We start from the raw sequence: 14,702 nt of genomic DNA on the forward strand, positions 1-14,702 counted from the left end.
AGTATATGTGTGTTTTGAATAACAATACATTGGTTAAGTAGTATATTACTAAATGAGAAATGACACTAACGAGCATTAATGTCCTTATTGTTCACTTGTATCTTAGAAACCATCAATTCTGTTTTGACTTGCAGCACGTAAACCAGCTTATTTAACTTTTGAATGGAGCTGAGCAATGATATGTGATTCATCAAAGCCATAGCTTATCAGATTTTTATAAATGATAATTCATATTATTTACTATTTCAGTCAGCAGAAAACGGTAAAGTGCAGAGGAAATAGCAGAATTTGACAAGTACTGGACTGAAAAATCAGGCAAACTGCCAACAAGATCAGTGTTGGATGCTAAACACTCAACGCTGCCTAACAGAAGTGTTACAGTGATTCGGTCTCGAGCCAACAACTTGCTAAAGAAGGCTGCGAGAAAAAATGCCAGCTGAATTTTTTTATGTTGTTGAACCTTCTTATTATCATTGCGTTGTATTTGTCAATAAATGTGCTCTTTGTGAAGACTAAAAGAGACCAACTCCGCAATTATGCACTTGTATAGTTATTTTGTATCAAGCAGTCTTAGCTATTATTTTATGTACAGAAAATGTGCATAAAACAATTACTATGATAGATAATACAATACCGACAATAGATATTATCTGTTGTACTGCACTGTACACTATGATGTATTATTCAAGAAACAAGCTCTAAGATAAATTATAATAATTCTTTTAAAGAAAAACTAAATATAAGGAAATATGCCGCAGCAGCCAGTCTACTGACAACTTACTGTCAAACCGACAAGCCCAAAAAATTACTTAGAACGCTGTGCTTGACTAAAAACAATCAGAAATTCACTACACAATGAGAAATATATCTTTTTGGGTCCTTTTCCAAATTTAAGTGAATGTGTCTGAGTAGAATGTTCTATCAATTTCTTGACAGTTCAGGGCATTATTATTACTGGTAAAATGTGAATAATAGCACTCAGTATTACTATTGATCAATAAAACCACCCAAAGTCAAGAGATCTAAAGTTAGAAAAAATTTGGTACTGTGCTGGGTCCAGCCCGACTGATCATTGCTAACAATAAATTGCAGTAAGAAAGAAGTTTTGAAAAGCGAAAATGCCCTCAAGATAGAATGTTATTGTATTTTTATTGGCTCTCTATGTGACATTAAGTTTTTCCCTGGGCTCTACATAAGCACAATGGGCTTGTTTGGAATCTACCCAATTTATGGTGCTGTGGTATTGCGCAGGTTTTGCAACCTGACACTCCATTCCCGAGTGGGGAAATGTTTTTACTTAACGTTCTAAGAGTGGCTTAAGATGAATAGAAAGACATTGCTGTTATTGTATGTTAGATTGAGTAACTAAGTATGTTGTGCAAGTAATTCATATTATTACTGTAGATAATATGCACAGCAAGCAAAAATGTGTGTGTTTCATTTTAGCAATCACAGTAACTGAGTTGCGTCCATGCATTGTTACCAACTAATTTTTTTTAAGTTTTTGTATGCAGTGCAGCAGCGATATGTGACTGAATAAGAAACTATAACATAGACCATATTTACAAATATTGAGTTACATTATTCGTTTATATTAGTGAGCAGAAAGTTATGCAGCCTAAAAGAAAATTGAGAGTTCAAAAAGCCATGATCGGAAGATTGAGGCAAACTACCAAAAATGCCAGAGCTGTATACTGTTAAAAGAAATTGGTGTTTGAAAATTATAATGATGACTTATGCCCGAGCCCACAACTTACTCAAGAAGCTGCAAAATTAAACTGGCAGCAGGGTCTTCTTGTTGTTGAGGCTTTTGTAATATTGCATTAAACTTGACGTCTGAATAAATTTACTCCGTTTGGTGACTAAGCAACGACCATTCTATGGTACTTGACTAGTTGAATTTTTTGGTATCAAGCATGGTGGCTGTTGTTGTTTTAAATACAAATTTATTGATTCCTACGTTAAAGTTTAACATACTATACAATATGTAGGTTCTAAAAACAATTATTGTTGTTTTATACAGATTGTTGTTTTATTGTACAGATTATAGCAGACTCTTAGTTGATCTATAAGTGATAGCAACATCCCAAATTATATGTAAGCCATGGCACCTCTGCATTGATATGTAAGTTATAGCAACCTCCTAAATGATACGTATATAAATAACAGCAGCTTCCTAATTACTATATAATTTATTGCAGCCTCCTAACTGATATATAAATAGTAGCTACCAACTATATAAAATTCAAATTATAGTAAACTCTTTTGTGATCTATAAGTCATAGCAACATCCTAAATTCTATGTAACCCATAGCAACCACTGCAATGATATGTAAATTATAGCAACCTCCTAAATGATATATAAATAGCAGCAGCCACCTAGTTAATATATAATTCATAGCAGCCTCCTAACTGATATATAAATAGTACTGTAGCTACCAACTATATGAAATTCAAATTTTAGCAAACTCTCAGGCGATCTATAAGTGATAGCAGCATCCTAAATTATATGTAACCCATAGCAGCCTCTGCAATGATATGTAAGTTATAGAAACCTCTTAAATGATATATAAATAGCAGCAGCCTCCTAATTAATATATATTTCATTGCAGCTTCCTAACTGATATATAAATAGTAGCTACCAACTATATGAAATTCAAATTATAGTAAACTCTTATGTGATCTATAAGTCCTAGCAGCATCCTAAATTCTATGTAACTCATAGCAACCTCTGCAATGATATGTAAGTTATCGTAACCTCCTAAATGATGTAAAAATAGCAGCAGCCTCCTAATTTATATATAATTCATTGCAGCCTACTAAATGATATATAGATAATATCTATCAACTATGGAAAATTCAAATTATAGCAAGGTCTTAGGTGATCTATAAGTGATAGCAACATCCTAAATTATATGTAACTCATAGCAGCCTCTGCAATGATATGTAAGTTATAGCAACCTCCTAATTGATATATGAATAGCAGCAGCCTCCTAATTAATATATAATTCATAGCAGCCTCTTAACTGATATATAAATAGTAGCTACCAACTATATGAAATTCAAATTGTAGTAAACTCTTATGTGATCTATAAGTCATAGCAACATCCTAAATTCTATGTAACTCATAGCAACCTCTGCAATGATATGTAAGATATAGCAACCTCCTAAATGATATATAAATATCAGCAGCTTCCTAATTAATATATAATTCATAGCAGCCTCTTAACTGATATATAAATAGTACTGTAGCTACGAACTATATGAAATTCAAATTATAGCAGACTCTTAGTTGATCTATAAGTGATAGCAACATCCCAAATTATGTGTAACACATGGCACCTCTGCAATGATATGTGAGTTATAGCAACCTCTTAAATGATATACAAATAGCACCAGCTTTCTAAGTAATATATAATTCATTGCAGCCTCCTAACTGATATATAAATAGTAGCTACCAACTATATGGAATTCAAATTGTAGTAAACTCTTATGTGATCTATAAGTCATAGCAACATCCTAAATTCTATGTAACTCATAGCAACCTCTGCAATGATATGTAAGATATAGCAACCTCTTAAATGATATATAAATATCAGCAGCCTCCTAATCAATATATAATCCATAGCAGCCTCCTAACTGATATATAAATAATAGCTATCAACTATGGAAAATTCAAATTATAGCAAGGTCTTAGGTGATCTACAAGTGATAGCAACATCCTAAATTATATGTAACTCATAGCAGCCTCTGCAATGATATGTAAGTTATAGCAACCTCCTAAATGATATATAAATATCAGCAGCCTCCTAATTAATATATAATCCATAGCAGCCTCCTAACTGATATATAAATAATAGCTATCAACTATGGAAAATTCAAATTGTAGCAAGGTCTTAGGTGATCTATAAGTGATAGCAACATCCTAAATTATATGTAACTCATAGCAGCCTCTGCAATGATATGTAAGTTATAGCAACCTCCTAAATGATATATAAATATCAGCTGCCTCCTAATTAATATATAATCCATAGCAGCCTCCTAACTGATATATAGATAATTGCTACCAACTATGTGAAATTCAAATTATATCAATTTCTCAAATGATCTATAAGTTATAGCAACATACTTTATTATATGTAAATCAGAGCAGCTTCTAAAAGAAACAAGTTATAGCAAACTCCTAAATGATATAAGTTACGGCATCTTACTAAAGGGTATGTAAGCTATGCCATGCTATGTAATGTTTCCATTGTAACTATTACATAAGTTACAATGGTAACATTCTAATTTATGTGTAATTTGTAGCAATCTGCTAACTGGTAATCATTATTTTTGCTTACTCATTGAGGTATGAATTATTTTACCTTCAAATTGATATGTACTTTACAACAACCATCTAGACATTCTCCAAGTTTTGACAGTTTTTCTAGTATGCATATATACAAAGTATGATAAGGCGATGAATATATATTGTATGATACCATATTCTCCTAAAATTTCCATAAAAATATATAATAATTAGGAGGTGAATAAATATATATATATCTACAATGTAGATAAATTAGACCATATAGGAGGCTTACCCATATATATTTGCGTTAACTCCTAATCCCTTATATTCCGCAACCTCCTAACTGGTATATATTTATTCAACTCCTACCTCGGAAATATGGGTATATATATATATATATATATATATATATATATATATATATATACGTATATATACGTATATATAAATGTCTGTCTGTCGTTCGGCTGCCAAATAATAGCAATAAAGTTTTAGCAATGAAAAATCACCTTTGTGGTGAATTTGCACTCGCAACATTCAAATCACAAGTTTACTAACAAGCAGGCGTAACCACAAGGCAAAGCCGTTCTTGTTGTTCCCATCGCTCTGCTCTCACCGTGTTCTGTATATCCTTTTCACGGTTGCATATGCCAAATATGGATTTTTTAATATTAATTAATATTACCTTTTGTGCAAAAGGTAATATTAAAATTCTTCTTAGTTCTTGCGATGCTATCGCTCTCATCATATATCGTATGCACACGCTAAATGTGCACATTTGATTATTAACTAATATTACCTTTTGCATTTGTTATTTTTGAAAATGGTTTAAAAAAATTCTTTTTTGTACCATTACCTTTTTTAATTTGTTATTTTCAAATGTGCTGTTTCAATTTTAAATGTGCCGTTACACTCATATTTCTGGTTTCGGTAAATCTGTAAAAGCTAATTGCTTTTCTCGTGTACAATTGTACATTTTAGAGTAGGAGTTGCCTTCACATTATCTCTTCATTCAGTCAGACAAAGTATCAGACAAAGAAAGTTTGATAGTTCATTTTTTCCTTTGTACCGGTATCGAGAGGTACTAGTATGATCAGTATCATCCATCAAAACTTTGAATACAACGATCTTCTGCTGCGACAGTAACCCTTTTTATACACACACCTCCACATACTCATTGTTTATTTGTTCTCTTAATTTATTTTAACTGCATAAAAACATTTTTCTCATGATATGAAATTTAAAAGTTAGAATGGTAAATGTTGTATAAGTTAAATAAAAATATTTTCCTGTGCAAAGAATTTTTTATCACCCGGACAACACCGAGCATTCAACTAGTTTTTGTTAAGCATTAAAATTATCATCCGCGAGAAGGGATCGGAATTTTATTTTTTAGTTGAAACTTGTCCACACTAGTAAAGGTAATGTTAATTAATATTAAAAAGTCAACTTTTGTGCAAAAGGTGCATTTTTTAATATTAATTAATAATAACTTTTGTGCAAAAAGTAATATTATAATATTACCTTTTGCATTTGTTATTTTTTGACAAATATTTCAGATGTGTTATTTATAGAACACGATTGTTTTGGTGACTTTTGTTATGAGAAGTCAGCATGTTTAGGCTTTGTGCATTAATCTATTAAACAAAAAGAGTCGCAGAGTACCAAAAATATGTTATGTATATGTACTATATTGGGCCATTCATAATCATTTCTTCTAAAAAAACGACATATACATGTAGTCCTACAAACATAAATACAAAATAACTAATCTACTATATAAACGGCAATCATTGTCTGTGTGTGTGTGTGTGTATGTGTCCGCCTTATAGAGTACCGTACTTTTCGGACTATTAGCCGTTACTAGGTATTTAGGGCGCATTAACAGAAATCTCCGGTTAGTACACGCCTTTATACATAACCTATTCATCGTTTGCCGTTTTCCCACAAAAATGACATAATAATTTCAACTCTATGGGCTTTCTTTTAGCTTCATGACACGCGATGCTTTTTTGTCCTCGACGTATTAGAGCTAATTTTTTTTCGGCAAAACGATATCAACAATAGACTCTCTCGATATTAGAATTTGGCGATTAAATTTTATTAACTCTATGAAACACGATGCCGTTTTTGTGAACCTCTATAACCTTTTTATATCCACACACTTTTATGCAAGAATTGCTACCATTAATTCAACATATTCATGAATTTTTTTCTTTCAGTTTGTATTAATTGTATCATTACCGTACCATCTTTGATTGTAATTGTTGCAAAACTGACTTAATTTAGCTATTACTTACTAATTATTTGAAATTTACATCTAATCCCTTTTTACAATTGTTTTATTTTTTCAATTTATTAGACTGGCAGGAAACCTTTTCCTCATGATATGAAGTTTGAAAGTTACAGTTGTTTGACAAAGTTTGATAAACTTTACAGTTGTTTTTATTTTCTCTCAAATTATTTCAACTACACAAAACACTTTTCTCATGATATGTAGTTTGAATGTTAGAATGGCAAATGTTGTTATATATGTTAAATACAAATAGATTTTCTGACCAAAGATTTTTTATTACCCGGGTACAAGTACAGCTTATGGTGTAAAATAGCAACTACAAGTACAAGCTTAGCAAGTACAGCTTATTGTGTACAATGTTGAAAAAAGACTACCGAAGTTGTTTTCTCGCCTTGGAGCGGATTAAAATTAACATTATTTTATTTTAATGAGAAAAATTGTTTCGGATCTCGAACAACTCGGTTTTCGAACTACCTTCTGGAACTGATTATGTTCGAGAACTGAGGTTCCACTATACGTTATCAAAAGATATAGGTCTCTGAAAGTTATGAAATTTTAAATTCACATTGGTTTGAAAACCTTTACAGTTGCTTTATTTATTTTTGAATCAGTTGTCCTGCAAAAACTTTTTTCTCATGATATGAAATTTGAAAGTTGTAGTTGTTTGAAAAAGTTTGAAAACCTTTACAGTTGTTTAATTTTCTCTCAGTTGTTTTTTCAGTTGTTTTATTTCAACTACACAAAACACTTCTTTCCTGATATGTAGTTTGAAAGTTAGAATGGCAAATGTTGGTATATGTTAAATACAAATCAATTTTCTGTGCAAAGACTTTTTTTACTACCCGGGCAACACCGGGTAGCACAGCTAGGCTTGGGGCCGTGGCGTCATTGGAGGATGCGCGGGAGATTTTTTTCGCCCTGAGTACAGTGAGAGTTTCCAGGCACGGCTTTCCAGATGAATGAGTTGGCGAGTGCGAGGCGATTGATTGCAAAGTGATTGAGTGCTAGGCGATTGATTTCGAGGTGATTGATTGCGATTGGTTGCAAGACTATTTGGTTGCGAATGCGAGGTGATTGATTGCGAGTGCGAGGCGGTTGAGTGCGAGGCGATTGAGTGCGAGGCGATTGAGTGCGAGGCGATTGAGTGCGAGGCGATTGATTGCGAGACGAGTGCGAGGTGATTGCAAGGCGAGTGCGAGGCGATTGATTGTGAGTGCGAAGCGAATGATTGTGAGGCGAGTGCAAGAGCGCGATTGTCAACTGCTGGGCGGGTAAAGACTGGTCAGCCAAGGCGGGGGCTCAGCGACAGAAGTGCGCGATCGTCAACTGCAAATATTGACGGGTATGAACGGATGCATGAATCTAGACACATGAATCTAGAATATTTACTAGATTTTACACGCATTTAGCTGTAAAACACAATGCAGATTTCCATTGTTCTCTCCAACATTGACATGTATATGTGTACTAGCTGTGCCACCCGACGTTGCCCGTGTAATAGAAGAGTCTTTGGACAGAAAATTGATTTGCATTTAACATATAACAACATTTGCCATTATAACTTTCAAAGCACATATCATGCGAGAAGTGTGTCATGTAGTTGAAATAAATTAAGAGAAAAATAAAAACAACTGTAAAGGTTTTAAAACTTTGTCAAACAACTGTACCTTTCAAGCTAGTAGACTGGCATATTGCCAATGGAAAACTCCACTAAGCTAGTTAATAAAGTTAGGCTTCCAATGACGGTAAGCCATGACTTACCGTTCTGCATCGTTGTCTGCATTGTTGTCCAGCTCAGCTGTTCTAATAATAGCTATAGCCAGATTTCCAACAGACAGATATACGGACTTTGAAAAAAAAATATATATATACATATATATACATATATATACATATATATATACATATATATATATACATATACATATATATATACAAATACATATATATATATATATATATATATATACATATACATATATATATATTTGAAAAATTATTGCGAAAAAAGTAAACTTTTAGTATTTGCGTTACAAATTTGTTTCGTGCGAAGCACTCCTCAGACACAATTGTACTAAAATGAAAAACGCAAATACTAAAAGTTTACTTTTTTCGCAATAATTTTTCAAATATTTCATACCCCACTAATAATCTTTTAGGTTTTTAGTGTAGAGTTCTCTTTTTATATGCTTTTGCACTTGCTTTTAGTTAATATATATATATATATATATATATATATATATATATATATATATATATATATATATATATATATATATATATATATATATATATATATATATATATATATATATATATATATATAGTATAGATGCATACTCTGATCAGGACAACAATTTCAGTAGACTGCATATTTGGAGTTGTTTTAGAGTATGAAAGACAACTCTCAATAAACCTTATGCTGCACGTGAATCTGTTTCTGTAGGCGGGTAATGCAGCTAGTATAATATAAAATAAAAACACGCCAAAGAAAAAAAGGTAGTGTCATGTGATGTCAACATGTGATACAACGCTAACCAGTAATCTGTATCAATCTCAGGGAGGTGCATGGGAGAGCAGTAAAGATTGGTACATTACAACAAATATTTAATACTAGCTCTTGGTTACCTTACAGAATAGGAGTTGTGGAGATACTGCTATCTATTCTCGCCATTATAGTCGGTGTCTCGGAGGAAGCAATATTATCCCTTAATCAAGTGTACTATGGCTCTATAAATGCATATGCATTCATTGGAACTATTTATGGATTTCTACAGCTTGCCATGGCTAGTTTTACTGTATTCACAACCAGAGCTGGAAGACAAACTCGGGTATGATTTGTCATGTTACTAGGTAGACCTAACTTCATTTAGCTGTATTTCTTCATGTGTCTACAGGGTGTATCGAATTTATCCGAGCGTGACAAACAAAATTGTATATTATTATATTATGTATTATAGTATATACTATGTGTATTATTTATTAATGAAAAATTACAGTTAGATTAATAAGCAAGATTAATAAGCTTGTATATGCGTGTCATAACCAGTCAATATAGGTAGCCATATAACTCATTGTTGCTTATCGTGGCTACAGAGCGCATTAAAATCATCCCACGACCAAACGAGCGGAGCGAAGTTTGAGAGTTTTTATGATAAATGCATGTGCACACAACTTACGAAAATTATTCATCAACAACGTCGCAAACCCTTGCATCGAAATCTCATCAACAATTTTAACCATTTTTTTGTAGAGTCGTTAAAGTATAACAACGATACAAAACACATATAAACCTATTTAAATATGTTACCAAGTCTTTGAAAGGTTACCGCAATATCTTAAAACTAACCCATCTGATCGGATTATACATTAATAGACAGATTAATTCGGCCAAAAATTTTTATTAAAACTGGTCAAGCCTTACTTTCATCAAAATTAAGACCGGCAAACGAAACGCCGAGCGACAGAGAATAGAACCATTGAGTCGTGCGCATTTCACAAAAAATAACGTGCACATTTTACCAGTCTATAGCATTGTTGAATTGCCGAAGGTTTCTGTAATTAACGTAGAAGTACAGAAATCGTTTCTTTTTTGCTTTTTTTTTGCCGATTTCAAAGTAACTGACATTTTGGAAAATTTTGAGTACTTTGGTATTCTAACTGATGTCCAAAGCAGTAAAAGTAAAGGAACTGACGATGAGATTTTTTTCTAACGATTCTTATGAGATTATTACAATATTTAATTATAAGTTTCGATGACTATTGAAGTCTTATAGTCACACTAACAACATCGATGATGGGCAATCTGTTACTGTTATTATTTCTTCTAAATAGTTTTGTTAAATAGATTTTCTAAAAATCTATATAAATATCACAACTTCTTGATATTGTTAGCTATGACGTGTTGAAATGTAAACAAAATTGTGCATGGGTTTTCTATTATTACTGTATTACTATATTAATAATATTGGTTATTCCAATAATATCAGTGCATTTTACTTCTAATATTGGCCAATATTGCATTTCTCCTATTGCAGAGGGAGGGATATAAACATATATTTTTTTCTTTTCATTATTGCTGTTTGTCATGACCAAACACTTTTTAAATAGATTTTTTAAAAATCTATATAAATATCACAACTTCTTGATATTGTTAGCTATGACGTTTTGAAATGTAAACAAATTTGTGCATTGGTTTTCTATTATTACTGCATTATTAATATTGGTTATTCTAATAATATCAGTGCATTTTACTTCTAATATTGGCCAATATTGCATTTCTCCTATTGCAGGGGAAGAGATATAAACATATAATCTTTTCCTTTCATTATTGCTGTTTGTTGTATATAATAACACCTACACCCAGTACATTACAGCTACCATTGCAGTTATCCTATTGCACTGCAGTGCCATTTGACTGCTAATATTGCATTTCTCAACCATCAGTACTCTTTCTTCTTTCCAATATCACTTTGGTCGTGGGCTGTATGACAGGGGAATTTCTAGTTATTAAATCAAAATATACATAAAAGTATTCGTGGCAACTCTATTTGAAGATACTACAGCTTGCTGCTTTGAATACATGTTTGTGCAACTGCTGTACCCTGAGCGCTTGTTATAGCAAGGATGCCAACACTACTTTGCTTACAAACGACAAACAATGCTATGAAAGGATTTTTTGTCATGACCGCATGTCTTCAACAGAAATTCTCACTTTGTTTGACTCAAGAAAAAACAACCATTTTTCATTCAAAAATTAAGGATGGGCTTTATACACGAGTGTACATTGTACATAAGTGTAAGTTATATGCGAGTGTACATTATACACGAGTCTACCCTATACACGAGTGTACATTATGCATAAGTGTAAGTTATATGCGAGTGTACATTATACACGAGTGTCCATTATACACGAGTGTACATTATGCATAAGTGTAAGTTATATGCGAGTGTACATTATACACGAGTGTCCATTATACACGTGTGCAAAATTTACATGAGTGCGCGTTATGCACGAGTGTAAGTTATATGCGAGTACACGCTATACTAAAACACATACAACATTTTAGCCGTTCAATTATTATGAGTGTCGTTGTTTATATTTTATATCTCTGTAAATTGCTGAATTTATTTGAATGCGCCACAGAAGCAAGTCTGTTTATTATAGTGTTTATTTGTTCCAACTCAAGGTTTTGGTTTCTGAAGCAAATTTAATGTCATAGTCAAATGCTGATTATGTTCCGAACAGATAAACGCTGAATTACTGCAGTCAAGTGTTGTGAAACCTTGAACATGCTCTTCCAGAATGTTTACAAACAATAAACCAATAATAAATAAAAATTGAGTTGAGAAATAGATTTAAATTACAGAACTCAAGTATGGAAAACTATTTCCTTTCAAACAATACACTTGTAAAAGTTTCAGTTCACTGCTTCCGAAGGGATGAAGCAAGACTTGGCAGCTTTAAATAATGGATGAAGCCGATGATATGAAAGCAAAAGCCGGTCAGCGCTAAAGCTAAGTAATTCAAGTTGTTTCTGGCAGCAGTTTTGGAGATTGATAATGTATTAGCTTTCAAAATGTATGTTTTAAATTTTTACTACAAAGAACAATGAGCAAGTCGCTACAATTTTATTTTGTCATCTACCAATTACAAAGTTTAACCAACAAAGTAATTTAGAATTATTAAATTAGTTTTTGCTCGATCTGATCATACTACGAGGTTAAAAAACTTAAATTTGTTTGATCACAAGAGGTGTACAAACTAGTAATTATTTATACTAGAAATTCCACTGTCATACAGCCCACGACCAAAGTGATATTGGAAAAAAGAAAGGGTACTGATGGTTGAGAAATGCAATATTAGCAGTCAATATCACAAAGTTGTGATATTTATATAGATTTTTAGAAAATCTGTACTACGTAGCCATTGTTCTGTAGTCATTCAAATCTATAATTAACTATTGTAATAATCTCATTAGAAGCGTTAGAAAAAATATCATCGTCTTTCCCTTTACTTACACTGCGTTGGACATCAGTTAGAATTCGAAAATACATGTACTTAAATGTGTCGGCAAATGAAATTGAAAATGAAAAAATTGAAATCGGCAAAAATGAAATGATTTCTGTACTCCTATGTTAATTGTCGAAACCTTCGGTAATTCAACAATGCTATAGACTGGTGAAAAGTGCACGTTTTTTTTGTGAAATGCGCAAGACTTTATCGTTCTATTTTCTGTCGCTCGGCGTTTCAATTTCCGGTCTTAACTTTTATTAAACCAAGCTTTTCAAGCGTTTTGTGATGATTTTCGTATTAATAAATCTGTCTATTTATGTATAATCCGATCAGATGGGTTAGTTTTAGGAGTTTGCGGTAACCTTTCAAAGGCTTGGTAACATATTTAAATAGGTTTATATGCGCTTTGTATCATTATTATACTTAAACGACTTTACTGAAAAATAGTTAAATTTGTTGATAGGATTTTGTTGCAAGGGTTTGGTGACGGCCGTTAACGGATAATTTTTCGGGAGTTGTGTGCACATGTGCATTTATCATAAATCTCCCAATCAATCGCTTCACTCTTGTTTGGTCGTGGGATTAGCATTAAGAGAATTGTAAAAAGAAATCTTCTGCTTTAATAGTAAAATTTAGCAATGATACTAACTGCTTCACATTCGAAACCAATGTAGATGCCAGTAGAAAAGTTGATAAGCATTTGGTAACTTGAGAATGTTTAGCTGTAGATGTTTGGTTATCTTTTATACTTACGCATGAATTTGGTTTATTTCAATTCTGCTAAAATACAAAAAATATTCTTTATTACAAGCTCCATAACTTATTTTTAGTTTTAAAATGGGCGCGTAGAAGTTTATATTTGAGGTTTATGATCATCCGCTAATAGCTTTTATGTGATGGCAGGTGAAAATATGTGGCATATTGAATAAACTAGGAGTTGTCAGCTCTTTAGCATTAGTCGTTACATCATCGATTTCGCTGAAAAGTGCTTCAGCCCATCCTTGCCAAGAAGCCAGATACAGCCTCATGAAGATGAACTGCGAGGCAAGTGTTACCTATAACAATGCATCTATTGCATGACAACTTCTTTAAATACTATGACCAACTTATGCAATGATCATTGATCTCTAGACAGCTCTGCCTTGTAGTTAATATTATCAATGATATAAACCCCCACAGAGTAGGTGATAGGCATCATGTGGGCCGGGTTTCTTAATCGAGCTCTGTTGGGATGAACTCGAACACTGCACCCGAACACTGCACTCGAACACGGCACCCGAACACAACACCCGAACACAACACCCGAACACTGCACCCGAACACTGCACCCGAACACTGAACCCGAACACTGCATTCGAACACTGCACCCGAACACTGCACCCGAACACTGCACTCGAACACTGCACCCGAACACTGCACCCGAACACTGCACCCGAACACTGCACTCGAACACTGCACCCGAACACTGCACTCGAACACTGCACCCAAACAAAGAAATATGCTGAATAAAGCCTCTTGTTAATGTACAAATATTATGAACAATGGTGGTTATTTTACTGACCTGTTGGTTTCATTTTGTTGTCGGATAAATATAGTTGCCCAATATTGTCACCGTTATGATCAGTCAGTTGCCATTCACAAGCATTCGTGATATCAATAGTCCCCATTGTATAATGGGCCAAATTTGGTTTTAGATTTAGATTTTGAGTATGAAAACTGCACTGCACAGCTTTGCCTGCTGTCCCATCTGATTGGCCAGGTCAAACAATATGACAACGATGAAAGACTTTGTCATTTTAACTTAGGGGTGGCAAAATATTAATATAAAACTAGAGAAAAAAAGACGCTGTTCGGGTGATTTCGGGTAAATTATTTTCAACTTCAAGCATATACTGCGACCCCTAAAATCTCAAAATTTATAAAAAAAAAAGGTAATTTGAAATTTTTTATTTTCCATGAATTCATTTTTTGGTTGGTTATTACCCCTACACTGTAGAAATTCAAGGGTTGCTGATTCATGGTTTGTTATCCGTGATTGACACATCTGAAATAAAAACCTATGCCAAAAAGCCTAACAAGGCAATGAGACCGCACCG

At 33.0% G+C, this 14,702-nt stretch overlaps 1 protein-coding gene across 2 annotated transcripts in view; it reads left to right on the plus strand.

Annotated features, from left to right (window-relative positions):
- Window positions 1–14,702, plus strand: part of LOC137406543 (uncharacterized) — a 52,818-nt gene that overhangs the window by 15,707 nt on the left and 22,409 nt on the right. For both annotated transcript variants that reach the window (XM_068093141.1, XM_068093142.1), the window contains exons 3-4: window positions 9,226–9,421; window positions 13,510–13,650. In XM_068093141.1, the coding sequence (XP_067949242.1) occupies window positions 9,226–9,421; window positions 13,510–13,650 (337 nt within the window). The remainder of the gene's footprint in view (window positions 1–9,225; window positions 9,422–13,509; window positions 13,651–14,702) is intronic.

Source organism: Watersipora subatra, chromosome 10 (genome assembly GCF_963576615.1).
Source record: "Watersipora subatra chromosome 10, tzWatSuba1.1, whole genome shotgun sequence".
In the NCBI taxonomy this organism is placed as follows: domain Eukaryota; kingdom Metazoa; phylum Bryozoa; class Gymnolaemata; order Cheilostomatida; family Watersiporidae; genus Watersipora; species Watersipora subatra.